Below are 27,840 nucleotides of genomic sequence, written 5' to 3' on the forward strand. Positions count from 1 at the left end.
AAGAGATATCACCCTGTGGACAGTGAGCTGATCCCTTGGACAACATGTCTGGCTCTCCTGTTTCTAACTCCAAAATCTGTGTTTCATATCTCCGGCTCTAACTTCTCCTGAGTGCCAGTCTTCTGGGCATCTCTATCTGGATATCCCAGGTTCATCCCAACTCATTTCTAAATGCAAATAATCATCTCAAATTCCCGGTTCACATTGCTTCTTTGGATTTCTTCATGGGACCTCTAACCTTCATAGCACTTACTCGTTTTATCCACCGTCTATCTTCCTCCACCAGAATACAACCTCCATGAGGGTAGGAACTTTTGCATGTTTTGTTCACTGCTATATCCCCATTGCCTGCAAGAGTGCCTGGCGTGTGGCAAATATTCAATGGATATTTCTTGAATGAATCTTTACCCCAAACTAGCTTCTGTCCTGGTCTAATGCCCTTACTGGTGTTTATAGCACTATGATTTTCTAGTTTATCCAGACTCAAATCCTTGTAGTCACTTTTGGCTCTTCCCTATCCTCTTTCTGTATCCATTTAGTAAACAAATCCTCTCAATGCGGTTTCCAAGGATCTTTTAGGTTATTGTCATCCTTTCCCTTCTCACCGCCACCATTATAAGTTAGACACTTGACAACTCAAACTAGGACTATGAAATAGAATCTAGTAAGTGCCATGTTCTCTAGGTTTTTGTTACTTTAATTAATCCTACATATCACTGCCAGATCCATCTTACTGGGAGCTCAGCTCTCATTTTGTCACTCCCTTACTTGAGGCTCAGCACAGTTTAAATACAGACTTCTCTGCTTGGCATTTGGAACTGCCACAATATGACCCCAATCTGTCACTTTGGTTTTATCTCCCGTTTTTCCTTTACAGATTCCTTATGGTGCAAACAAACTGGGTGACTCGTTCTTTGAAAACTCCTTGAAGTTCTCTACCTCTGTACTTTTCTCACGCAGTTACCTTCTTCATTCATTACCAGCTGTTTCTTGTGGTATTTGCTTTTTTACAGCTAAATAATTTCCATATACTACAATCTTTTGATTCATCAGTTTTAAAAACTGACTTGTGGTGGCAGATGAGGATTTACGTTCTTACACTTCACCTCTGTGCCAGATTATCCTGTTTGTCCCTCCAGGTCCACTATCCACCTGCTTTTTGTCCCAGGAGTCTCATTTGTATGGACTACATCTATGGCTCCCATGCTCTCCGGCTTCTCATTGGGCTTGGTCAGTGGGGAGCAGATTGGAGGTCTGAGGGAGGGAAGTGAGAGAGGTTAGGTGATTTATTACCCCAGCTCCCTCCCAGTGTCCCTCAAAGGTCGTTGTTCCTTTCAACATGGCCTCCTCACAACCTTCTTCTTTGGGTATCGTAACTGCTCCCTCCCTTTGTCCTTTGGGCCTAGGGGGTCCAATCTTGTGATTCTCTTACATGCTGTCCACATCTTTGTAAATAATCCTTTCGTAAAGACACCCTTCTGGTTTATCCTAATTTGAGTGTATCACCTGCTTCCTCTTGGGATCTGACTGACGGGTATGCTCTCCTTCTATCCTCCCAATTTAGTTATATTAAGTTTTTTTGTTAATTCAAAATTTATTGTTTATAAAAATATGATATTACCATTATCGCAGTGTTCACTAAGTATATTTTCTTTCTCGCACAGCTTTTATTTTCCCACAAGTTGGTTATTATCTCATTTCCTCATTTCTTAGTTTTCTATGTAATTTTACTAATTCTTCCCCGGAAGAGAGTTGAATGCATGAGACACATCATAAATTTTATTTCATCCTGGAAATCCCCCTCCTGGGCCCTATCCTTTTTCTGTTCAGTCATGTTTAGGAATTGTCTAGGCCTGCTATCAATATCTTTGGAGTCCTATGACTATCTCTTTCTTGGTTTACTCCTTTGTTTTGCTGAAGTGCATACTCCAGTAACTTCCTAAGAAATGATACATGGGAAGTGAACTTTTTGAGGCCTCAGTCTCTAAAAAAGTCTTTGATAATTTGGGTGGGTACAGAATACTAGGTTGAAAGTGGCTTTTCTCTCAGAATTTTGAATGCATTACTTCATTATCTTCCAATTTCTTATATTTCTTTTGAGAAGTGTAGCGTTGTTCTGATTTTCTAACTTTTGAATGTACCTTTAAGAAATGTTTAGAAGATGTGTCTTTGTGTTGATCTTTTTATGTTTTCACCGTGGTTGGCCTTTGATGTACCCTTTCACTCTCGAGATTTGTGTTCTTGTCATTTTCCTTGCATTATTATAGAAGACACTCTTAGCTGCCTGGTCAACAGACATTCACCCCATACTCCTTGCTAACAGAATTCTGATTTCATTCAGGCAGCAATGTGTCCAGTCCCAGATGACACATACATCATGATTCTTAAAGCCAGTCATAGTAATCCCATTCCCATTTGTCAGATATCATACTTGTTTTTCCAGTTTAGCTTGTAACTAATGGTGCCCATGTAATGTTTTTCCGGTCAATGAAACAAAAGAAGTCTGCTTTGGGGAAGTGGAGCTTCAGGAGATGGTTTTATTTTCTGGGATGAGTCAGATGCATGAGAAGAGCTCATTGTTTTGTCTCTTTTTTTCCTGCTTTCAAACTGATTGTGAAATGTCATGTTGTCAATTAAAAATTGTGATGCCATCTTGCTATCAAGAGGGGACAAACCTAAGGACAAAATGCCAAAATCCTGAGAAATGGCAGTTGATTGAATCAAAGCACCAAACTTGGAACAGCCTACCTCTAGACTTCATTATTAATTATATGAGATAATCAAACACTATTACTTTAGCCACTTTTTGCTTGAGTATTTTGTCAGCTGCAGCCAATGACTTCTAATTGGTAAATTTTCCCCCTTTGTTTTCTCTAATCCCTTTTTGGAACCCCTATTAGTGGGAACTTCTGGGTTAATTCTCGTACCTCTTTTCCCCCTCTTTTTTCCTCATCCTTTTCTTCCTGTTCTAGTTTTCTGGGAAATTTCCTCAATTTTAGCTTTCAACATTTCTACTGAATTGTTCATTTTAGCTATTGGATTTTTAATTTCCAAGACCTCTCCTTCTCTGTTAATCCTTAAGAAATATATCTTGTCTTGTTTTCATGGCTGTAACATTCTCTTCTAAGTCTGAGGCTGTTAATGACCGTTTTGAGAAGTTTTCTTTTGCTGTGTGCATTGTCTCTATTTCTTGGGAGTTACTGTTTTCTGTTTGCCGTCTTCTAGGTTGGAGTCTTTCCTTAATTGTTGGCTGATACCAAATTGTCATTTTTTTCCCAAAAGGTACTAAAAAGATAACTGGAAGCTTTATGTGTGTGGGCGGACTTCCATGTACATTGGGTGAGTGGGCAGCAAGCAAGCTTTTTTTGGTTAAGAGACCCCAAAATAGCAGTATGTATAGATACTTTCTTTTACAGTTTTAACTTCTCCAGAGAAGTATCCACAAAGGGACATATAGACACCAGCAAGCATTCCAGGAGCAGGGGAGAGGGGCGGAAAAAATGATCATGGGCCCCACAATTCACTATGACAAATAAAAATGGCAAGTAATAGGATATATTGGAATATATGAGGAAGCCATTTGGTGTAAACCCAATTCGGCCTGACCTTGTCTTTCCAAAAGGGCCTGACCGAGGCCATTGAGCATGCATTGTATATCTGCTTTAGAGATTCCCTATGGCAAGAGCAAAGGCCCTTGAGATAAAGGTGCAACTTCCCTCCCCCTCCCAACGTTGGCGTCTCCTTAAGGATGAAGTATCTTTCCTTAGGCTAGAAACTGATTGCTGCGCTCACCTGTGACCACCCAGCTCGAGACAATAGACTTGCCTCCTGCTACGCCCACCAAGCAGACCTACTACCTGCTGTGTCCATCAAGTGCTGTGCCGACAGGGCAATCTTGTGACTATTGTGGGAGGGACATTTCAATCTTATGTGAAACACCCTCTTTGAGGGTATATAACCACCCTGTGTACCCCCTCTTCTTTGGAGTGCTCTGTTCCTTTGTGGAAAGACTCTCCCGGGTTATAATCCTAAGATTTAAGCTCAGAATAAACTCACCCAAATTTTCATTTATAGATTGGTTATGGATTATTTTCGTCGACACGAGTAAAGTAAAAAGTTAATAGTAAAATCTAGGTGGTATGAATAGTTGTCAATGTAAAATTATTTTATTCTAAAATTCTTTCAACTTTACTACATGTTTGAATTTTTCATAATGAAATGTTAGTGAGAAAAGAAATGATATCGCAGGCCTTCCAGGGACAGAATTCCAGTGTTAAATTTCCGAAATAAAAGTTGAGACAAAATCATGAAGTCAAAATCATGTTTTCTCTTGCTCTTTTCCATAGCTTTGTCCTACAGCTCTCTGAGCTGTGCTTCTCTAACTTGTATTAGATAATTCCATCCCTTGAGAGATTCTGAGTGTTATCAAAAAGGAAACACTCAGGGGCCAGCCCAGTAGTGTAGTGGTTAAGTTCACATGTTCCACTTCGGTGGCCTGGGGTTCAAGGGCCCGGATCCTGGGCTCACACTTACACACCACTCATCAGCGGCCATACTGAGGCAGCATCCCACATACAAAATAGAGGAGGATTGGTGCAGATGTTAGCTCAGGGCCAATATTCCTCACCAAAAAAAAAATTAATTCAATTATATAAGCTCACAACTAAGTAATTGCATCAAAAACAGACATAACTTCCTAATTATTTTTTACTACATTTAACTATTATTTATGCTCTTAAGGTTATTTACATCTATTTGTATCTGTCTGGTAGGAATACCATATAACGGTGAACTATGGTACATATCTTCCCAATTTTGCATACCATGTTAGTAGCTTAGTTAGCTCTTAGTTCTGCAAATCAGGGCTTTTTTTCTCTCAGAGAGCTAGTTGCTAATAGTAACTAGCACCTCACTGAGAAGGATTAAGCAAAAGTATATATAGTTGTCAACGAAAATAATCCATAACCAATCTATAAATGAAAATTTGGGTGAGTTTATTCTGAGCTTAAATCTTAGGATTATAACCCGGGAGAGTCTTTCCACAAAGGAACAGAGCACTCCAAAGAAGAGGGGGTACACAGGGTGGTTATATACCCTCAAAGAGGGTGTTTCACATAAGATTGAAATGTCCCTCCCACAATAGTCACAAGATTGCCCTGTCGGCACAGCACTTGATGGACACAGCAGGTAGTAGGTCTGCTTGGTGGGCGTAGCAGGAGGCAAGTCTATTGTCTCGAGCTGGGTGGTCACAGGTGAGCGCAGCAATCAGTTTCTAGCCTAAGGAAAGATACTTCATCCTTAAGGAGACGCCAACGTTGGGAGGGGGAGGGAAGTTGCACCTTTATCTCAAGGGCCTTTGCTCTTGCCATAGGGAATCTCTAAAGCAGATATACAATGCATGCTCAATGGCCTCTGTCAGGCCCTTTTGGAAAGACAAGGTCAGGCCGAATTGGGTTTACACCAAATGGCTTCCTCATATATTCCAATATATCCTATTACTTGCCATTTTTATTTGTCACTCGCGGTATCACATCTCTATCCAACTATTCATCCCACTATCCATCTAGTAATCCATCTTATTTCTTGATGCATTTTAAGGTGATGGGGTTGAGGGCAGGCACCTCCCTAATGTGTCACTCTCATAACGTGGATTATTTCAAGCTGAAAATATGCAAGCTCAGAAGGCTCAGGAAGAACCTTTGACCTTCTCCCAAAATGCCTAAAAGAATTTAAGATAGAAGGACTTGTCTCAGGAAGGAATTATCACTATAGATAGCTCTAGTATAACCTGAACTAGGTGGGGTAGACAAAGAGGAAACTAGCATGGCCATTTGATGAAAGCCTCTTTGGGTCCCATTGTCTCCAAATGGCCCACTAAACATTTGTTTGCCAAACATTAACTCTCTTCATCTTCCTGTAAATTGCCTTCTTTCCCTTTGAAGGCCCAGACTTCTAGCTCCATTCTCCTTGGCCTAGAAAGACACATATACCTCATTTTGCCTGACTGTCTTTGGAATTTTTCATGCTTATATGAATCCTTTGTGTGCATGTATTAAATTTTGTTTGATTTTCTCCTGTTAACCCACCTTATGTCATTTTAATTATTTGACCAGCCATAAGACCCAGGGGAGAAGGGAGGGAATTTTCCCCTCCTCCACAAAAGTAAATTTCAGACATCAGTATACTTCTCCCTAAATACGTCAGCATGTGTATCAATAGCTAGAGTTGAATACAGTTTTTAAAATGTAAAATTTACATATGATGAAATGTGCAAGTCTTAAGGTGTATTTGCTGATTTTTGACATATACCCACGGGTAACCCAAACCACTATGACAATATGGAACATTACCATCATTCCAGAAAGTTCCCTCATGCCACTTTCCAGATAATCCGTGCCTTCATCTCTTCCACAGGCAATCACTGTTCTAATTTTTTCTCCACCATGGATTAGTTTTTGCCTGTTCTAGAATTTCACATCAATGGAATCATACAGTATGTACTATCATGTATTAGGTTTCCTTCTGAAGCATATTGTGCTTTTTTTTTTTGATGCTTATTTATGTGGTTACATGTTTGTTCCTTTAGAAATATACAATTTAAAAATCTATTTTATTGATGTATATCTGGGTTATTTCCAATTTGGGACTATTGTGAATAAACCTGTTACTTGAATACACTTGCATTCAAGTTTTTATGGGACATATATTTTCATTTCTCTTGGTTAAATGCCTAGAAGTGGAATTGCTGGATTGTAGGGTAGGTGTGTATGTAACTCTTATAATGCCAAACTATTTCCCAAAATGGTTATACCATTTTAAATTTCCACCAAGAATGTAAGAAAGTTCCAGTCTCCCTACAAATTTGCCAGTGTTTGGTTTTGTCATTCCTTTAAATTTTAGCCATTCTAGTGGGTATGTAGTGACTGATACATCATTGCAATTTTAATTTGCATTTCCCTGTTGACTAATGACGTTGAGCATTTTTTTTCACATACTTATTGGCCATTCATGCATCTTCATTTTTATGAAACATCTTTTCAAATCTTTTGTCTATTTTTTAATTGGATTGTCTTTTCATTGTGAGTTGTGGTATGTCTTTACAGTCTAGATCAGTGCTGTCCAATGGAATTTTCTGCATAGTCCAATATGTTTATTGTGAAACATGGCTAGTGCAAATGAGGAAGTGTATTTTTAATTGTATTTAATTTTAGTTAATTTAAATTGAAACAGCTACTTTGACTAATGGCTACCATATTGGACAGTGCAGTTCCAGAAACCAGTCCTTATCAGATACATGTTTTGTGAACACTTTCTCCCAGTCTGTGGTTTGCCTATTCATTTTCATAATGGTATCTTTTGATGAATGGAAGTTTTAAATTTTGATTAATTTCTTGATTTTTCTCTTTAATGGTTATTGTGTTCTAAGACCCATCTAAGAAACTTTTGATTACTCCTAAGTCATGATTTTTATGTTTGGGTTTATGATCTACCTGGATGGTGTGGGGTGGGCATCAGGGTTATTTGAGTACCATTGTTGAAAAGACTTTCCTGATTGGGTGCTTTGGCACCTTTCTGTTCTCTTTCATTGATGTATCTGTTGAGCCTCATACCATTCCTATACTGTTTTGATTACTACAGTCTTATTGAAAGTCTTAAAGTCAGGAATGTGAGTCCTCCTATTTTGTTATTTTTCAAGATTGTTTTGGATATTTTGGGTCCTTTAAATTTCCATATAAATTTTAGTCAGCTTGTTAATTGTTGGGATTATGACTGGAATTTTGTTAAATCTACAGATCTTAGATATGATGAAAGAAATGTTTGATTTTTTTTGTGTGTGTGAGGAAGATTGGCCCTGAGCTGACATCTGTTGCCAATCTTCCTCTTTTTGCTTGAGGAAGATTGTCGCTGAGCTAACATCTGTGCCAGACTTCCTCTGTTTTATGTGGGATGCTGCCACAGCATGGCTTGACGAGTGGTGCTAGGTCCGTCCCAGGAATCTGAACCTGTGAATCCTGGGCTGCTGAAGTGGAGTGTGCGAACTTAACCACAACGCCACCAGGCTGGCCTCAAAATGTTTGATATTTTTAATTGGAGATTTTTATGAATGGATGTCTATATAGGCTGATTTTTTTTTTTTTTAGGTAGATTAGCCCTGAGCTAACATCTACTGCTAATCCTCCTCTTTTTGCTGAGGAAGACTGGCCCTGAGCTAACATCCGTGCTCATCTTCCTCTACTTTATATGTGGGACGCCTGCCACAGCATGGCTTGTCAAGCGGTGCCATGTCTGCACCTGGGATCTGAACCAGTGAACCCCGGGCCGCTGAAGTGGAATGTGTGAACTTAACTGCTGCACCATCAGGCTGGCCCCTAGGCTGATAAATTTTAATACTTCGTCAAGAAGGAAAGCGGAATCTGATCAGTTTTCTATGATCTAGGCCAGAAGAGAGCCTATGTTTCTCTCGTTTTGTATTGTGTTTCTTTCATTTTGTATTGTTTACTCAGAAGGGACTTTGGACAATAACTTATTTGGCAGAACTTGAGGTTAGAGTTGCAGACTCTCTGGAGCATGAAAAGTCAAGAAACTAGGCTCCAAAAGACAGAATAGAAACCATTTCCAAGATGAACTGACAATGTTAAATGTGAAAAAATCCTATGTAATTCTTTGATTTATGTCCTATTTAAGGAAGGCAATAAACCTTGTGCTTTTGCTGCTCTGCAGCATCTCTAAACTATTTTACCTTGATTTTTTCAAAATTATTTTAGGAAAAGTGAAGCCACACAACTTTGTTCTCTTCAGTTCTTATTTTAATTCAATATGAGCTTGGAAGATGAATCTGTGGATTATGTAGGTTAATTTCTTCATGTTGTATTTGGAGAAATAGAGTTTAATTACTTGTCCAAGATCATATAGTTAGTTAGCAGAATTCTGGCACTATTCCTGGCTTTCCAAGCTCTTCACTCCACTGACATTCCCACTACGCATTGCTGTCATAATAGGTAACCAGTCAGTGACTCCCGAGCCCCTGCTGTGTGCCTGGCACTCGGCTATGTACAGGTGATATAAATTATCATTACAATGTAGCTCTGGTCCTCAAATACTACAGAGTCCTGTGTAAGAGAAGACACAAATAGAAAACAGCAAAAGGCAATATGTAATAATGTTCCAAATTGAAGAGAATTTAGGATTAAGTGCTATGGATGCAGGTAGAAGTAATATTGTGCCTCATTTAAATAAACCTGGCTGTGTTACGGCAATATTGAACTGACACTGAAAGCAGGCTATATCAGAGAGACCTGAAACAGGCTAGCTTTGCTAACTTAAATGTACAAAATGAAAGCAATCAAATTGCACCTTAAATTCGTGCTGTTTAAATAAACTGTTAAGGAAGGTGAAGATCAATACCTGAATTATCAGAGAAGGCTTTATGGAAGGCTTTATGGAAGGAGTAGACTTTGAGACAGAATTTTAAGGAATGATGGGATTGCAAAGAGCAAAGGGATTATAAACTATTATAATTGGAACACAAACAATATTTTAATTAAAATCTGAATATCTTATAAATTAAAATGTGATTTCAATGTAGTTCAAGAGAAGGCAATTAAGCATGTTTATAGGTCTCTGAAATAAATTACCTTTAACTAAAGCAGATGAAGCCTAAGTTTACATGAGAAGCTTAGAGATGGAAATGCCTACTGAATTAAGTAGTTGAGTAGGAATCTAGATTTCTTCCTGCAGAGGTGGTGCTATTTTGCCCAGGTGCCTCTCCTATGACAGCTGGTCCAAATGTAATTTTGTTTTTTCAACAATATTTCTGTAAATGTAATGAGAGATCTGTATTTCCATTTTGCTTTCAACAATTTGCCCTAAAGCAAATAAACTAACTTCTCTGACTCCTCATTTCCCTATCAAAAAATGGAACTGATAATAACTTCCCTGCCAACCTCATGGCAGTTTTGAAACCTGAACAGGATAATGAATGTGAAAATGCTTTAAAAATCTTTCAGATATAAGATTCAGTAAATAATAAGAATTGTACAGATTATGGCTCAATGGGAGATTCTATGAAGGTGTTTTTAGGAATAAATTCTGCAGAATTCTCTGCAGCATTCACTTGGGTTGTCTCCAAAGACTCTAATAGGCATCATTATATTTTTCCTGGGGTGTGGATAACTGTGGGGTATGTGTGCAGTATGATTAACTGGATGCTTCATATGGACTGAATTAACCAGGCTGATTTACAACTATGCAGTTAGCTGTTATTTAGAGTGTCACTGGAAAATTCTTGTTTGCATTACTTTGTATTTATACATTAAGTACAAAAAATTGCATTCCTCATATTTGTATCCAGATTAATTACATTATTGAAGAATGATGATGACCTGCTAATGCAGACAGAGAATGGAGCTGCAACTCTAGTTTCTTACATAACTGAAGAGAAAACTATTTGATCATTGAGAGAAGAGCAGAATAGTAGGACTGTAATACTGTCTAATTTTTCTCCACTAAGAAATGGGTTCAGTTACTAAGGGTGGGTTCAACTGTTAGCAAGAAAAACAGAATTTGGTTTGTGAAGCAAAGAGAATCTTCAATCCACCGCCTCCACATTCCTATTCTCTAGCATCTAATATTATCATGTTATTTTACGGGGTTCGATAATTAATATTATACAAGTAATGTATTATTAGTACTCAAATAATAACATTTAATAACTCTCAACAAAGGTTTAAAATACACAAAGGATTTAATTTCTTAACAAAATATGCATATTTTTTCATATGGCAAAAAAAGAATTGCTGTTATATGTCAATTATATCTCAGTTAAAAAAAAGGAATTGCCTACAAGAAACAATACCTTGACACTTTGACAATATTCTTATTAAAATCTGGGTTACTATTAGATATCTAGTGCTCCATAACCAATTACCACAAACTTGATGGCTTAAAACAACACACATTTATTATCTCACAATTTCTGTGGGTCAGGAATCTTGGCGCAATTTAACTGAGTCCTTTGCGTTATGGTCTCTCACGAGGCTGCAGCAAGGGGTCAGCCAGGGCTGGGGTCTCATTTGAAAGCTCAGCTGGGAAGGATCCACTTCTGATCTCATGTGGTTGGTGGTGGAATTTAGCTCCTTGCAGGCTGTTGGACTGAGGGCCTTGGTTCTTTGTTGGCTGTCAGCTGCTCCTTGCCACGTGGCCTGTTCCATAGGCAGTTCACAACGTGGCAGGGCTTCATCAAAGCAAGCCAGGAGGCCTCCTACAAAGCCAGAAGTTACAATTGTATGCAGTGTAACCACAGAAGCGACCTGCTATCACCTTTGTTGTATGCTATTGGTTAGAAGCAAGTTACAGGTCCTGCTCACACTCAAGGAGGGGGGCATTACACAAGGGTGGGAATATCAAGAGACAAGGATCATTTTGGGTCATCTTAGAGTCTGTTGGAAAAGAATGATTAATTTGACATATGACATATGCTACAAAGAGAGAGATACCCACTAAGAAATCATGTTCAATTAATTCTATAGTCCAGAAGGAATTGGTGGGAATGGCTTAATAAAATTTCCAGTTAGCTATATAGTATCACAAACTACTAAGTGTAAACTACTAAGCACATTACTTTCTTCTTCCACTATTCTGCTCTTTCTCCAGTACTGTCAGCTATGGAATGAAATGGCCTTATATCAGACCCTGGAAAAGTGGTAAAGAGTTGCACTTCAGAAAAGTGTTAGAGAAAAATACAATCTCACATATATATACACATTTCACAAGCAAATGGTGCATTTCATCAGCCTAGGGTGTTGATTTTGTTGTTCTGGTAACTGATATCTATTAAAAATGGCATTCTCAACAGCACATTGCCAGCATGTTCCCCCACAAAAATAGCCTTGGTTAAAAAAAATAGTAATTTTTGCACATGATGAGAAATTTGCAAAAGAGATTGTGTGGCATTAATCTAACAAGGTCGTTGACTTTGAGCAATCTACAAAACTTCATCAGGTAATTAAAGAAGCTCTCTGCATTCCTAACCAAGTCAAAACACCAGCTATTAAACTACTCAGAACAATTATGCCTAAAATGAACATTTCCTATGCAAAAACATTTTTATCTCTTTTGAAGACTAACAAAGACTAGGAAAGCCTAAGATGCAAGAGATTAGTAACTATCACTTCAATAGCTTTTGGATTATTGAGTTATGGTTAGTGGATGGCCTCTAATAGGAATGAGAGTAAGTTCATTAGCCTGAGTCATAAGTGGTCAGGAAAATCTTATTTTATTTTTATTTTTAAGCTGCAGAATATGATGCCGTGGAAAATGGACCCAAATACTACCTGTAAGGTTGGTTGGTATGGATTGGAGCTCTCCAAGTAGCTTAAGAGCCACGTGGAAGGCTGAAGACAGAGATAAACTTTCTACTTTTCAGTTTGCTGGTCTACCCTAGAGCAAATTCATATTATAATAACCCTTAATGTTGGCATTTGCACTGTATCGCTATAAGTCAGAATATAGATGTTTTTCGAGAGATTACAGGGATCTGGTAGGAGTTCTTCACAAATATAAATGGACTGAACAGATTTTGCGCCTGCAATATTTATGACATATCATGTATAATATTTATATGTAAGGTTAATAAATTCTACATAGAAAAGGTTAATAAATGAATCGACAAGATTTGGTACCAGAACACGAAGTAGACTAAGACACTATGTAAATCATGTGATTATAAAGGACATCCTCACATTTTGATAAAACAGACAGAAATCTACATTATTTCCTTTTCCCTGAAGAAAATAGAACTTCACATTAGCTGAAGTGAAAGTTTGGTATCTTGATGGGGCTCTGCTTTGTCATTGTCCTTGGAATGTTCCCTAAAGTGCACAGGAAAATTCTCTTCTGAATACAGAATGAGGTAAGGTTTTAGCAAAGCCTTGTAGAAACTTATGTCTTTTAATCTCTAGGATAGAATTGCAGGGTAGCAAAGATTTGGCTGAAAGCAGACAGGTTTGGTATTTAATTCATTTACTTAAATGAAATAAAAAAGCAAAAGCATGGGAATGCTAAGGTCCCATGTGTAGAAAGTATTTGCCTTGGGTGACAAATACTTTTTCTAAATTCTGATTGTGTGGATTCTATTTCAGGATGGGATCTTCTTTGAAGCTTTAAAAATTAAATACTCAGCTATGACACAAGCCTGATGACCTTTGGCCAAGGATTCAGTTCAATCTTATAAATCAGAAATTCAAATGTCAAATCACCCTTGATTTATCCAGCTTTGGATATTGGCATTTAGGGACCTATCCTGTCTCACCCTAGAGGGAGATTTTTAGTCATTTGGAGGCATATTCTCAGAAGCTTATCTAGTCTAAGAATATATATACAATTGCTTTATGGAATTTTTTTTATAGGAATGGGGAGCTTCTTCGACAGCACTAGTTTATGTGAGCTAAGGGACTGAAAGGCCAGCGAAGTCTTTGATAGGGGAAAATCCACAAACTTCCTAGACCAAGTTTCCTACAGAGGCTGGCTCAGTGGGAAGCTGTTCACCTAGGCAGAACTACTCTATATTTTAATGTGAAAATGTATTAGATGTAGATAAGAGAGCTTCATGCTTAGTCATGAGCAGAGAGATTTGGGAACAAATTACACTGCAGGGCAAAGTAGGGTCAATGAACGAGTTTGTCATTTAGACAAGTCCATGGATGGGGTAAGGTTTTCATCTGAGTGAGCTCTTTGGACAGGATGAGAGGTTCAGGTGGGGACAATAATCTTAAATTGAAGGAAATGGCACTAGTTTCTGAGTTTTATTTAGTATACTCAACAGAGGCAGGAAACTGTCCACGCCACCCTGCTCTTCCTTAGTGAGCTGAGCAAAGGACTGAAGCTTGTTCTCAGCCGACACTGAGGCAGTCAGTGAGGCTTATGGACAGGGAACGAGGCAGGCTCCTTGTCTGTGTGGGAATCTGAACTTTCAGGGAGTCCTTGGTCACCTAAGGAGGATCATTTTGTTTTTTCTGATGGGAGTGGGGATAATCCAGTACATACAAATACTTCCTTTCTAGAAAATGATACAAAGTATTATTTTATACATAGTTAGGAGACATTCAAAAGAATCCTCTTTGTTTTGCTCAGTATTTATTTATAAATTTCCCTCAGGGTGGTAAAAACTTGTTAAATACAGATTTGACCAGGGATGTGCCTCTGTACTGTCCAGATGTCCACATGGCGATGTGAATTTAATCCTCAAGGTCTTTATTTATCCATGCTGGCATCCATTGAGATGCCAAGTATTTAACCACGCAGATTGTTGTCAATCTTCTCTCATTCTTGACCTTAAGGTCTCTTAAGGAACAGCTTTCTCTCAGCTCTCCTATGTCTCCTCTCAAGGGGCAAGCCCTATGTGGCTGCCTCAGGCTGTCTGCCTAAACTCGTCACTCAACCGTTTTTGTTCTGTGGTCCTGCCACTGCACTGAGTTCTATCTGGGAGTGGGGCGTTGATTCTGTTGCTCTCACATCCCTCAAACTGAGGCTCTGTCGATCTCCCTCCTCCCTGGGGCTCAATCTTGGGTGAATAGTAGAGGGGTAGTCACAATGTATGGGGCTCCTTCTTAGGAACAGTAATATGCACAGATTATTTTAGCTTTAGATAACAGAAATCCTCACCAACAGTGGTTTAAACTATTAATTATCTCATACAACAGGAGGCCTGGAGATGCAGGCCAGGACTCGCATAGCAGCTTAACTATACAACCAAGAATTCGTCTAACTGCCATACCTCCACTTCGTTACCCTTAGCTGTTGGCTTTTGTCATTGTGTTTGTCACCATTGTGGTTGTCATGTTCACAAGATGACTGCCACACCTACAGGTGTCACATTCATGGTCAAGATGGTAAAAAGGAGTAGCACCAACTACCAGAGTGGAACATATTCCACTCTATCAGAAAAACTAAAGCTTTCTCAGAAGCACCACCTGAAAATTTTCATTATACTACATTGTCCAGAAGTATGCTGTAAATGCGCAGAACCATGTCCAGAGTTAGCAAGTGAAACTAGGAAAGTGAGTATATGGATTTCTAGCCTCTACAGTTGAAGGTTGCAAGGAAACTGGGGGTTGAGAATGTTATTGGGTTTCCAACTACCAATATCTGGCATAAGAACACATGAATAGCTAAGTTCTCACTTTTCCTCTAACTATCTTCACTCCCCATAATCCCAGAAAATTTTGTATAGCTTCTCTAGGACAGATACTGAGTTGGCTTACTCAATATCCATTTCCAATCACCTTCTCCATTGCTTTTCTCTACTCTTTAGGTAAGAGATATTGAAATGCTTGATTTCTCATCTTCTCTTGCTTCTAAGGGTGGTTGTGTGACCTGGTTGTAGCCAATCTGATGTGTATGTGGTTTCCTTTCCCAAATAAAATAGGCAAAGACTCACTAGGGAAAGCTCTTTATCTTTCTCATTCCCCTCTCTTTCTGTGTAGAACATAGCCTTGATGCCTGAAGGTGCAGTCACCATCTTATGACTGTGAGGGGACAAAAATAAGGACACCAACATCATGGAACAAAAAGAATGAATATGGGACATAATAACACAGTGGTTCCACTGCATCAGACCTGTAGGGTCTACCCCTGACTTTTCCTACATGGCTAATATATTCCTACTTGTTTAAGACAATGGTAGAGTTTTCTGCTTCTTTTGGCTTACAATTGATTAAAATTGAGCTGATAAATGTTTAAAAATTAATATAATTGAGAAGAATATCATAAAATAATAAAGTGATATAAAACAATAAGCTAAAAGAGTCAAACCTAGGGTAAGAGTAAACAAAGCTGATGAAACAATAACGTTGTGAGATGGGGGAGAAAAAGCAAGGAACTGATTTTTTTTCAGGGCTTATCAAATTAAACGTACCTTGCTGGTAATATCTCATTGAATCCTTACAATAATTCTTTGAAGTTGATATGTTGTACCTGTATTAAAGACAAGGAAATTAAAGATCATATTAGAGGAGAATAAACAATGATTATATAACAAACTCTCTATAGATAAGAACCAAATAAAAGAAGTTAAAACCAACCTTAGACAATATTATGGAGAATGTGAGGGTAAACCATTCTACACCCTAAGTGATCCTTTTGCTGCGTCTGGCTTCTTGTATCAGCTTTCCAGCTTTCTCTCCTACAGCCGTTTCCTTCACTCTCTCACAGTTTTGGATGTAGAGATACTTCCTTCCACCATGATAAATTCCACGTCCTTCCTCAAGCTTTGTCTCACTTAAGTTCCTTCTTGAACGAAACTTGCTTCATTAGACCTGCTTTCTGATTTACCTAAACTTTTTCGAGACTAGCTAAGCACTGCGACTTCTCTTTCAGGGAACAACACAGCAGTAAATATCAACACAAAGCAGAGTATTATTGTAGATCAGGGAATACAATAAAGATGCAGGGACGAAAAAAAAGGGAAAATCATTAACAGTGGCAGTGTTTAAGCGTCTCTATTCTGCGCAGGGAGAAAACCTGGAGTCATTTTCAAGTTCCAGCATTTCCTACTTCTTTTTAGTCGGGTCAAGGCTCTAAACTTTCTAAGTCTGTTATCTTACTAATAAAAAGCGGACTCTATAGAGTAAGAGTCTCCTACCTACCTACTCCAGGACTTCTGTGAAGACAAAATGAGATGAGGTTTGCGAAAACGCTTCACAACCGTTTGGTAAAACGCTGTAAAATGTTTGTACCTGGCTAGACACGAGACCGCGACAAGTTGGGCCCCTGGGCTGCAGAAACTCAGGCGGCTAGTTGCTAGGTTGAGGCAGCCGAACGTTGCCACGTGACGTCATCAGCCCGCGCCCGCCGCGACGGTTTCCGGGCTGGGTTCGGGGCAGCGCTCCGCGCCATGGGGTCTTGGCAGCGTTTGCTGCTTTTTCGTGGGGTGTCGCTTCGGGGTGGTGCCAGGGCCTGTGCCCCGCTTTGCGGACGCCAGATGTTGGTTTGTTGGCGCCAGGTCCGTGGTGCTGCAGGCCAGGGGAGGCGGGCGGGTCGGATGCTGGGGCGGCAGGGTCGCAGGTGCCCTGACATGAGGGCCCTCAGTCCCTCGTGGGACCCCGCCCAATTGGCGGCCCACCGGGACCCAGGTTGGCTGCACGTCCCCACTTTCCAGGCAGGCCCCGGTAGGACCAGGCCGAGGCGTGTAGGGACACGAAATAGATGGTTAGAATATGGATGTGTGACTTGCACATTGCTTTCTTAGTGTTGGTTTATTTAGAAAATAGGGAGAAGGAAAACACGCAGAGTTTTCCGTTTTTAACGTCATTGTATCCTGGCAGATAAATTTCAACTTAAACAATCTGTCTCTACCATGGTGATCAGTAGCAGTAGGTAAATAGCACTAAAGGCTAGTGGAGATGAGCAGAATTAGACTAGAAAAGAAAGACCTCTTGATCACGAACTCCAAACTGTTTTTACTTTTACAGCATGATAATGGAGATGGCTTTTTTTTTTTCTTCCCAAGTTATCTGGCGCTGAGAGTGAGACCCTAAAACAAAGAAGAACACAAATCATGTCCCGAGGACTTCCAAAGCAGAAACCAATAGAAGGTGTCAAACAAGTTATAGTTGTGGCTTCTGGAAAGGGTGGAGTTGGAAAGTCTACCACAGCAGGTATTATAGGATATTAATTCTAATCTTGATTAGGAACTTATGCCAATTGACAAGTGCACAGTTTTAAAATTATAGTTTTGTTTTTGAAAAAGCTAGTATTTGTGGAATTCTTAATAGCTGATTCCTTAGTCTCAGGAGTTGGTGGTGATTAGAGGCTTAGAATGGAGTTAGACAAAACTAGGTACAGGGGCTGGCTCCGTGGCCGAGTGGTTAAGTTCGCGCGCTCCGCTGCAGCGTCCGGGGGTTCGGATCCTGGGCGCGGACATGGCACCGCTCGTCAGGCTACGTTGAGGCAGCGTCTCACATCCCACAACTAGAAGGACCTGAAACTAAGATATACAACTGCGTACAGGGGGGTTTGGGGAGATAAAGCAGGAACGAAAAAAAAAGATTGGCAACAGTTGTTAGCCCAGGTGCCAATCCTTAAAATAAATAAATAAATAAAATAAAATAAAATAAAAAAGATTGGCAACAGTTGTTAGCCCAGGTGCCAATCTTAAAAAAAAAAAAGCAGAAAAACTAGGTACACAGCTGGGTCTCTGACTCCTTAACTGAGGAGAAGGTGGTCAGGTTGCCCATCGGATCTTCAGTTTACTTAACTGTAAAATGGTAATGATGATAATTTTTTTCATAGGATGGCTATGCGAATTAAACAAGCTAACTCCTTAGTCCAGTGTCTCCTACATAGCAAGTGCTCAATGTTTGATTGCTGTTATTGTCATTTTTAAAACATCTAGTAACTTTAAGGCTAAATTATTTCTGTTCTTTGATGTTCTTTTCCAGTCTTTATCAGTGTACATATAGCTATGTAGTTGGAATGAGATTGTTGACATTATCGTGACCTTTTTTCATTTAACTATAATATAATTTTCAACATTTATAAAGTCAACATAGATCTGGTGTTTGAAAATGCTTGAAAGGTTTAACATTGTTTTAATTATTTAAAATATCATCTAATCTTTATATCTTTTGTATTCATGTACAGAAAATTGTTTTTGGTGCCTCTTTTTAAATTGACTATAAATTTCAGTGTGATTGAAATGCTGCTTTCAGAACCCATAAAAGAAGTGCCACCAGAAATAGAAGAGTTACCATCCAAGACTAATAACCAGATATTCCCAAAAGTGTTCAAAAGAAACTTTTTATTTCCTAAAAACTTATTCCAGTGTAATAATGTGGAAGGTAACTTCTCTCCTCCCAATCCTGCTCAACAGAGGTCGTTTGTATTATTAATTTGGAGTTGTAAAGCACTTATGTCTTATTGTTGGCTCATATTCAATTTTCACTCATTTCAATAGGAATGGTTGCTCATTCAGGTCCTATCCAATCTATCTTTTTTGCAGTTGATTTTTAGAAAATGACCATTCTTATTATATTTCATTTTGTTAATTTTGGCATAATTCTAAACTGACAAAATCTTTTAAATTTTGATTTTTTTCTATTAACCTAAAGTCGGGCATATATTTACCTTAAAATTCTTTAGTTCCATTGAAATCAAAGACATTTTAAAATAAGAAGGGCCAGGTACAGAGTACTGTGACTATCACTAGACGTCTTATGTCTTGACTTAAAGCCGTATTCGGTACTTCCTGGGAAAAGCAGTTTAATAGTTGTACAACCAGCTATAAATCCCACTGTAGAGTCTTATTCACTTTTTTTCCCGTTTTGACCTGAAGGTAACTGTGGAAGAGTTTTTCAGATGTTTTGAAGAAATGAAGTTTTACCAACTATTGTAGCTATGATAGACCCTTAATACATTACTATTTGATAGGTACTATATTATTATTAAAAAATGATTAGTGATTGTTCTTAAGGAATTAATGCTATAACCTATACATTTTTGCTTTTTTCCTAAGAGCCTATGATCCATCTATTTGATGTTTTGCTTTTAAAATTTAGAAGCTCTTAGTCTTTGGTTCTAGAATCCACCTGTTCTTGTTTTAAAATGTGGAGTAAAGTTACCTGTTTTCAGTGGTATGAGTCCTTTTGCATGCTCCATGGTTATTTAGACTGGTTAAAGATGGAAATTTTAAAATTTATTTTCAGGATGATTGCTGTAAGTTCTTTGAGTTTTGTGCAATGTAATTTGTGGGATCCGTAGGCTAGCACTTTCCTTAAACAGATTGTTTATTGTTTTTGGTTAGAAGATCATCTATTGCCATGGAATGTGACAGCATTTAAATAGGAAAATATAGGAGAAAATGTATAGTGTTTGACACATAGTAGGTGTTTCAGTAAATGTCCCTTCCTTGCTTTTTTCTTTGTTAATATTATACCATCTGTCCAAAACAACTGGCCTATACTTTTTTGTAACAGCTCTATCTGCATACATAAGCCTTAGAAACAGATTATTTCTGTGTAACTCTGGTATTATATTTCTTTCTCTTATGTTACTTATTTCTGTCCCAAACTGTCTCAGAATATTTCCTATTTGAATATGTATGCTAGAGATATTTTGTATTAGAATGGTGACATTTGATTAATACAAGCATGCTCTGTGTGATTCTACTGTATAAATGCAGGAAGACCCTACCGTTAAAATGAATTGCTCTCTAAGTTTCTGCTTAGAAGTTGGATTATATTTCACCTATGATGTATCTGAAATTCAGAATTATTTTGTAATTTATAACAATTAATTTATCAGTGCTGGTCCCATGGCGCAGTGGTTAAGTTTGGCATGCACCACTTTGGTAGCCTGGGTTTGCGGGTTCGGATCCTGAGTGTGGACCTACACCACTCATCAGTCATGCTGTGGTGGCTACCCACATATAAAGTGGAAGAGGATTGGCATAGTTGTTAGCTCAGGGCTAATCTTCCTCAAGCAAAAGAAGAAGATTGGCAACAGATGTTAGCTCAGGGCTAATCTTCCTCAGGAAAAAAAAATTCATTTATCAAATGCCATGCCCCAGGCTAAGTACTTTACATACAGTATTTCATTTAATTCTCACAACAGTTATGACATAGGAGTTATCCTCATTTTATAGAGGAGGACACAGAGTTGGGAGTAAAATATCCTACTCAAAGTTATACAGTAGAAGGTGGTGGAACTGGGATTTGAAGCAGGTCTGTCTTGAAGACTTAGGCTCTTAAAGACTTTAAAGGAAACAACCTTGGCATCATTTATAAAATAGTTCTGTAAGAAAACATGATCCACAGTATGAGGATCTATTTATTTATCAGTCTTGGAAATGTGTTACTTTCAGACCTCGCCTTCATCTCAGATGTAGCGTATCCCTATCGCTGGGCTAAGGGTGCTTTTGGGATTACTACTTCCTCCTTTATGTCTTTGTGACTCAGTGGCATAGGCAGTTTTGGGAATGTTTTACTGCCTTACCTCTTACCTTCTTCCCTTCCCCCTGCACAGTGGTCCAGCCTTTCATATACGTGGGTGTTTGTGAGTTAGATATTTGGAATTCCTGCAAAAGGCAATAGGATCGTATCCATTTTTATTTATTAAAAGGTAGATAATTTTATGCAAAATATGTTTTTGAAAATAATTGAACTATAGGGGCTGGCCTGGTGGTGCAGCGGTTAAGTGTGCATGTTCTGCTTTGGCGGCCTGGGGTTCGCTGGTTCAGATCCTGGGTGCAGACATGGTACTGCTTGGCACGCTATGCTGTGGTAGGTGTCCCACATATAAAGCAGAGGAAGATGGGCACGGATGTTAGCTCAGGACCAGTCGTCCTCAGCAAAAAGAGGAGATTGGCAGCAGTTAGCTCAGGGCTAATCTTCCTTGGAAAAAAAAAAACAAATTAAAAAAAAAAAGGGGCTGGCCCAGTGGCACAGCAGTTAAGTGTGCATGTTCAGCTTCTCGGCGGCCTGGGGTTCGCTGGTTCAGATCCTGGGTGCAGACATGGCACCGCTTGGCAAAAGCCATGCTGTGGTAGGCATCCCACATATAAAGTAGAAGAAGATGGGCACGGATGTTAGCTCAGGGCCAGTCTTCCTCAGCAAAAAGAAGGGGATCGCCAGTAGTTAGCTCAGGGCTAGTCTTCCTAAAAAAAAAAACAAAAAACCGGAAAATAATTAAACTATAAATACCATTAACATTGTTTTTTATAAACTAAGTGAATTATTTAAACAAAGTTGTAACATTATAAATGGATTATTTACAATGTTAATTTTGGGGCAGGTGTCTGTTGCTTATGCTGGAATATTACTTTCTTTTTTTGTCTTTTTTGCTTTTTGTATTCTCTCCATGTCCTTGGTTTTTTTTTTTTTTTTTCTTTACAAGGGAGATATATTAAAAACTTCTGTGCTTTGGTTATTACATTGAAAATATTAAAAGGCAAAATGAATTTTGGTAGAAGGAAAGTTACTAAATTTAATTTCTGTTTTTGTTTCTTACAGTGAACCTTGCACTTGCACTAGGAGCAAATGATTCGGTAGGTGTTTATTAATAGAAATATTAATTTATTAAAATGTTTTTTAAGACAATGACAAAGAAAAAATTGATGTTTTTCATTTACTGTTGGAAACTATATACCATGGCTCTAGTCATTTGCATGTCTTTAAGAAACTCAAAAATCTGCTGTAAGTACTGGTTACATTTAATAATGATGAAAATAGAAAGGAACTGTTGGTCGAGAAATTGAGGCAGGGGCCCGCTCCAGGGCCTAGTTGTTAAGTCTGGCGCACTCTGCTTCGGTGGCCTGGGTTCAGTTCCCTGGTGTGGACCTACTTCACTCATTGGTGGCCATGTTGTGGTGGTGACCTCCATACAAAATAGAGGAAGATTGGCACAGATGTTAGCTCAGGGTGAATCTTCCTCAGCAAAAACAAAAGCAAAAACACAAACACGAAATTCAGGCAGCCCCTAGAAGCTAGAAAAGGCAAGGAAATGGATTTTTCCTGAGGGCCACCATAAGGCAGGTAATCCTGCCAACACCTTGATTTTAGCTCATTGAAACCCATTTTGGATTTTTTTGATAATTTCTTATAGTAGAAGTAGGAAACTGATACATAAAGGAAGTCAATTTTTTAGTTCTAGAATTTCCAAAGATGTCTTATTTTGGTTTTATATTTGATAGTTTGGCTGTAGAATACCAAGTTCAAAATAATTTCCTCTCTGAACCTTGAAAACAGTATTCTCTTCTAGCGTGCTAATGAGATGTCCAATGCTAGGCTGTTCATATTGCTTTGTAATAACCTGTGTTTTTCCCCGCAAAGCTTTTAGAGTTTTCTTGATGTCTTGTAAGTTTAGAAATGTCACAAATATGTGACTAGCTGTTGCCTTTAAAATTTTTTTTCTGCTTGGAAATTGGCCAGGCAGTATCAAGGCTTGAGTCTTTTTCAGCTTAGGGAAAATTTCTTCATTGATTACTTCTTGCGATGTGTTTTTCTCCCTTCAGAAACCTATTAGGTAGATGTTGACCCTTTATGCTTGTTAGTTTTTCTCTCATATTCTCTCTCTTTGTCTTTTGCTCTGTGCTTTAGAAGATGTCTTAGACTATTTTTCACACTGCTATATTGAGTTTTAGTTGTTATTTAGCCCTTCTGATTTTTTTTGAAACCCCAAAATTATGTTTTTCTCCAGTTTTCCGGAACTGTTTCTTATTTTCCAATTGCTGTTCTCATCCACTTAAAAAGAAAACTTTCTGCCATTTGTTTGATGCTCTCTGAGGATGCTAATTAGAATTAATCAAAAATCTTCTTTTTAATGATCTGTGTTTACTTAGCGTGGTGTGATTCTCAGACTAGCAGAATCACCATCATCTGGGAACTTGTTAGACATACAAAATCTTGAGCCCCACTGCAGACCTCCTGAATCGGAAGCCCTGAGGGTGGCGCCCCGCAGTCTGTGTTTTTAGCAGCCCTCTAGGGCATTTTGCTGCATGCTACAGTTTGAGAACCTTGGATCTAGAGTTTTTTAAAACTCTAATCTGCTAATGGCACCCTTGTTTGTTTTCTAGTGTGGTTATGTTTTTTATTTAGTTTTAAACTATTTTTTCTCTTGTCTCATTGGGAATTTGGAAGAGAAGAGAGATGATCACTTACGTTTAGACAACCTTATTGAAGTAAGAGGCAGTGATATATTTTTTAAAATAATTTTCATTGGGGTACTTAGTTACCCTGGAGAAGGGACCTCATCTTCCTTAAAGAAGGGAAGAAACGGAAGACTCAACGGGTGGGAAGGTATATAAATTGGTAGGTGTGGGGATCTTTTAGTTTGGTTGTCATTTCGTTCAAAGCTTTGAGTCTTAAGGTCATGTGAAGCAACTATGTAATGAGGGATCAAAGGATGAAAACAATGGTTGAAAAGGGGTTGATTCCTTCGTGTTAAATGTTGCTAGTTTTGATGAGATGGTAGCTTCGAAATTTTTTTCTGTTTCTGTTTTTTTCTTTCAGGGAGCAAGGATGAGGGCAGCTTCATCTTTAACGCTTTATATATATGACAGGGAAATTGGCAACAAGAAAGGAAAAGCAATCAAACTTTCCCTGGGCCACTTCTTCAGAAAGCATTTAGTTTCCTTAAGTGTTTTTGAACGTGTTTGTAAAATCTTCCTTGGGAAGGTCCTCAGTATTCTGTGAACCTGATGAAGGTGTTTCTTTTGTTCTTTCTTGACATTTTTTGTAGCGAAGTTAGTATTGAAATTAAGAAGAAAGCCAGGAAATTTGAGCAGCACGTTGTGATTCTCAAAGATAATCTGACATAATACAGTATTTTATGTTTGGCTCCTGTCTTGTCCTCTTTAGTTAATTTATGTATACTTAAAGATCAATTTCATGGGACCGGCCCCGTGGCCGAGTGGTTAAGTTTATGTGCTCTGCTGCCGCGGCCCAGGGTTTCGCCAGATCGGATCCTGGGCGTGGACGTGGCACCGCTCATCAGGCCATGCTGAGGCGGTGTCCTACATGCCACATCTAGGATGACCCACAACTAAAAAAGATACAACTAGGTACTGGGGGGATGTGGGGAGAAAAAGCAAAAAAAAAAAAGATTGGCAACAGTTTTTAGCTCAGGTGCCAATCTTAAAAAAAAAAGATCAATTTCATATAGCTTGTATACTTTAACAGTCTTTTTGATTAGAGAGCAGCATGTTTGTCTTACACTGTGAGCTGCTAGAGGACTGCCTGCGTATAGAAAAGAAGAGCTATGTCTGTTCTATATGATGTATATGTATCTGGCCTAGTCTTATACTCTGTATTTCCCAACTTAAGATTTTATTAATATTACACTTATTTAGAGAACATATTTGGTCTTTAGGGGGAACTCAAGGTTCCTCCCAGCCCTTCGATTTGCCTGAGCTGATACAGATGGCTTAGGTCGTTGTTGGGACGTGGTGCTAGGATATGTTGCTTTATGGAGTTAAGAACTCCAGGTGGGATGATGTCTTTGGAGCCTCTCTAGTGACTCATTGCCATGGAGTCTTAATTCCACGGAGTTTGTATTCTAAGAGGGGCCTTTGGCTTGCTTCTCCTTAGGCCAGCTTTGCTCCAGACCTTGCTAACTCTTTTCTCCTATCTTTTCTGTGGGTTGGTGCTTGCCCCTTTTCAGCATTGGAGTGGGCAGTTCTGATAAGATTAAGTTGTAGGCCTAGGGAAACAGGTCCAGGAAGTTATTCATTTTACTTTTAATGTTGGCTTTAGTAATCTCTAAACTGGATTGTGTAAACCCCCGGGGGGGTATGTACGATAGTCCACTGGGGATGTGGGAGGGAAATTTTTCTTTTTCACTTGTGTTAATTTATTTTGTTTTCTTTTTATTTTCTTTTTTTTTTAAAGATTTTATTTTTTTCCTTTTCCTCTCCAAAGTCCCCCGGTGCATAGTTGTATATTCTTAGTTGTGGGTCCTTCTAGTTGTGGCATGTGGGATGCCGCCTCAGTGTGGCTCGATGAGCGGTGCCATGTCCGCACCTGGATTTGAACTGACGAAACACTGGGCTGCCTGCAGCAGAGCACGCGAACTTAACCACTCGGCCACGGGGCCAGCCCCATTCACTTGTATTAATTTTTTTTTTTTTTTTTTTTTTTTTTAAATTTTTTTTTTTTTTAAGATTTTATTTTTTCCTTTTTCTCCCCAAAGCCCCCCGGTACATAGTTGTGTATTCTTCGTTGTGGGTTCTTCTAGTTGTGGCATGTGGGATGCTGCCTCAGCGTGGTCTGATGAGCAGTGCCTTGTCCGCGCCCAGGATTCGAACTAACGAAACACTGGGCCGCCTGCTGCGGAGCGCGCGAACTTAACCACTCGGCCACGGGGCCAGCCCCTCACTTGTATTAATTTTTATCTTATCTTTTAAAATCTGTGTTTTTTATGTATGCTTTATAATACTATATTAGTATAGTAGCTCTAATATAATTTGTAAACAAATATATTAACATATATGGATGATGTATGTTTAAACATTTTTTACTGATTGGGTGCATGATCAGAAAAGTCTGGATGTCACTGGCCTAGACAGAAGGATTTCTGGGCTGGATCATATGCCCAGTTGAAAAGAAGACTACTTTGTAGCTTGAGGTCAAGGCTTTGCAGGAATTGGGTGTGGATTTTCCCTGCCTTTTCCTTGCTGTTTGTGCTTTCCTTTGGTGGTGTAGAAGGTGATATTGCAGAACAGAATTTGGGATAATGTCATGTGTGCCCTGCATCTAAATATTGCATGCAGTGTGTGTTGGAGCTGGCTCATGCTTGTTTGTGAGACCCGATTGTTAAATTTTTCAGGAATTTTTCAAACCAGTTGATATCATGTTGTTAGCTTGAAATAGTCCACTGTGGGAGTATTTAAACCATGGAAATTGGCAAATACTGAAAGTCAGACTCCCTACCCCACCCTGAGCCAATTGTTAAACATTTACTGGCATACCACTGAGCATACATATTGACAGTCATATTTCTTGATTTTTCTTTTTTCTGTCTTCTTAACCACCCTTATTATGGATCTCATTCTTCCACAGTATAAATTTAATGAACAGTGAGGAGAGCATTGAGAATGGGAGAGGGAAACCTAAAGGCCGCCAGGAACCGTTGATAAGCCCTGTGAGATTGCTGAGTCAATTCATTTCAGTTCAACAAACATTTATTGAGCACCTATAACACTCATTGCCAGACACCCTTGGAATATGAAGAAAAATAAACATGCATTGTGGGAGTTCACAGCCTGCTAAGGTTACATTCACAAAACAGTGTTTTGTGTGTATATATATATCTATATAAGTGTGTATATCTCTGTGTGTGTGTGTGTGTGTGTGTATTTTGGTGGTATATAGCTGAATTAGGTTCAACAATAGTTTCTTCTGTGAGTGAGAAAGTGTTAATTAAAACAACACTTAATAAGGTTTTATTGTGCTTCATAACAGAGTGGACACATTGTGTGCTCTTAACGGTTTTATAATCTAGTGAAGACAAAAGGAAGATAAATGTCTTAAAATGATGAGATATATTCAAGATCAAATATGGTAGCATATCTGTCCCAGATGACTAGCTTTTATTCCAGAGAAAAGCAGTCTTCTTTTCATAGAGCATTTTCATGAACATAATTATATTTGCTTTTCACAGAAACCTGTAATGCAGTGCACGTAGTATTTATCAGTTTTACAGTCTTTATTGATTCTGCCCTATCCTTGCCACATTTCATCAGCCAGCAAATATCCTTGTTTCTGTCTCTGCAGTATTTTTCCAGTGTGTATCTTGCTATTTCCACTATTCTCACTCTAATTAAGGCTCACATTCTTTTTGGCTCATTCGTTCATTTATACCTCAAACAGTTATTGAGTGCCTGCTCCATTGCAAGCACTTTGTTAGTTTGGAGGATACAGAAATGAATGAGACACTCAGTCCCTGCCTTTGAGGAACTCACAGTCTAGCAGACCACTGCAGTGACCTCTTACCTGTTCAAGCTCAAATCCATTCAGTACATAAAGACAGATTACTCTTACTAGAGCACTATTGGAATCACATTGCTCTCCTGCTCAGAGTCACTGCTGAATGCCTTTGCTGGTATTCAAGATCCTCTATGATTTGGCTTCCATCGACCTTTCTGGGTTTATCTTCAGCTCTTCTTCTAAATCGTCCCCGTGCTCTAGCCAATCTGGGTTACTTACTGTTGCCAGTTTGGGCTTGGATATGCTATGTTCTTGATAGCTTACAGCCTTTCTTCTAAATTTCTACCAGCATATTCTCTTCACCTTTCTTCAGCTTATATGTCCTATCTTCCAGGCTGCCACGAATGGCTGTGCTGGTTATATC

At 38.8% G+C, this 27,840-nt stretch overlaps 1 protein-coding gene across 1 annotated transcript in view; it reads left to right on the forward strand.

The window, feature by feature from the left end:
• The first annotated feature begins 16,826 nt into the window (after positions 1-16,826).
• Positions 16,827-27,840, forward strand: part of NUBPL (NUBP iron-sulfur cluster assembly factor, mitochondrial) — a 211,873-nt gene continuing 200,859 nt past the window's right edge. The window contains exons 1-3 of the mRNA XM_070587594.1: positions 16,827-16,999; positions 17,507-17,654; positions 22,005-22,039. Coding sequence (XP_070443695.1) covers positions 16,892-16,999; positions 17,507-17,654; positions 22,005-22,039 — 291 coding nt within the window. The 5' untranslated portion in view covers positions 16,827-16,891. The remainder of the gene's footprint in view (positions 17,000-17,506; positions 17,655-22,004; positions 22,040-27,840) is intronic.

The sequence above is a fragment of the Equus przewalskii genome, chromosome 1 (genome assembly GCF_037783145.1).
Source record: "Equus przewalskii isolate Varuska chromosome 1, EquPr2, whole genome shotgun sequence".
In the NCBI taxonomy this organism is placed as follows: Eukaryota; Metazoa; Chordata; class Mammalia; order Perissodactyla; family Equidae; genus Equus; species Equus przewalskii.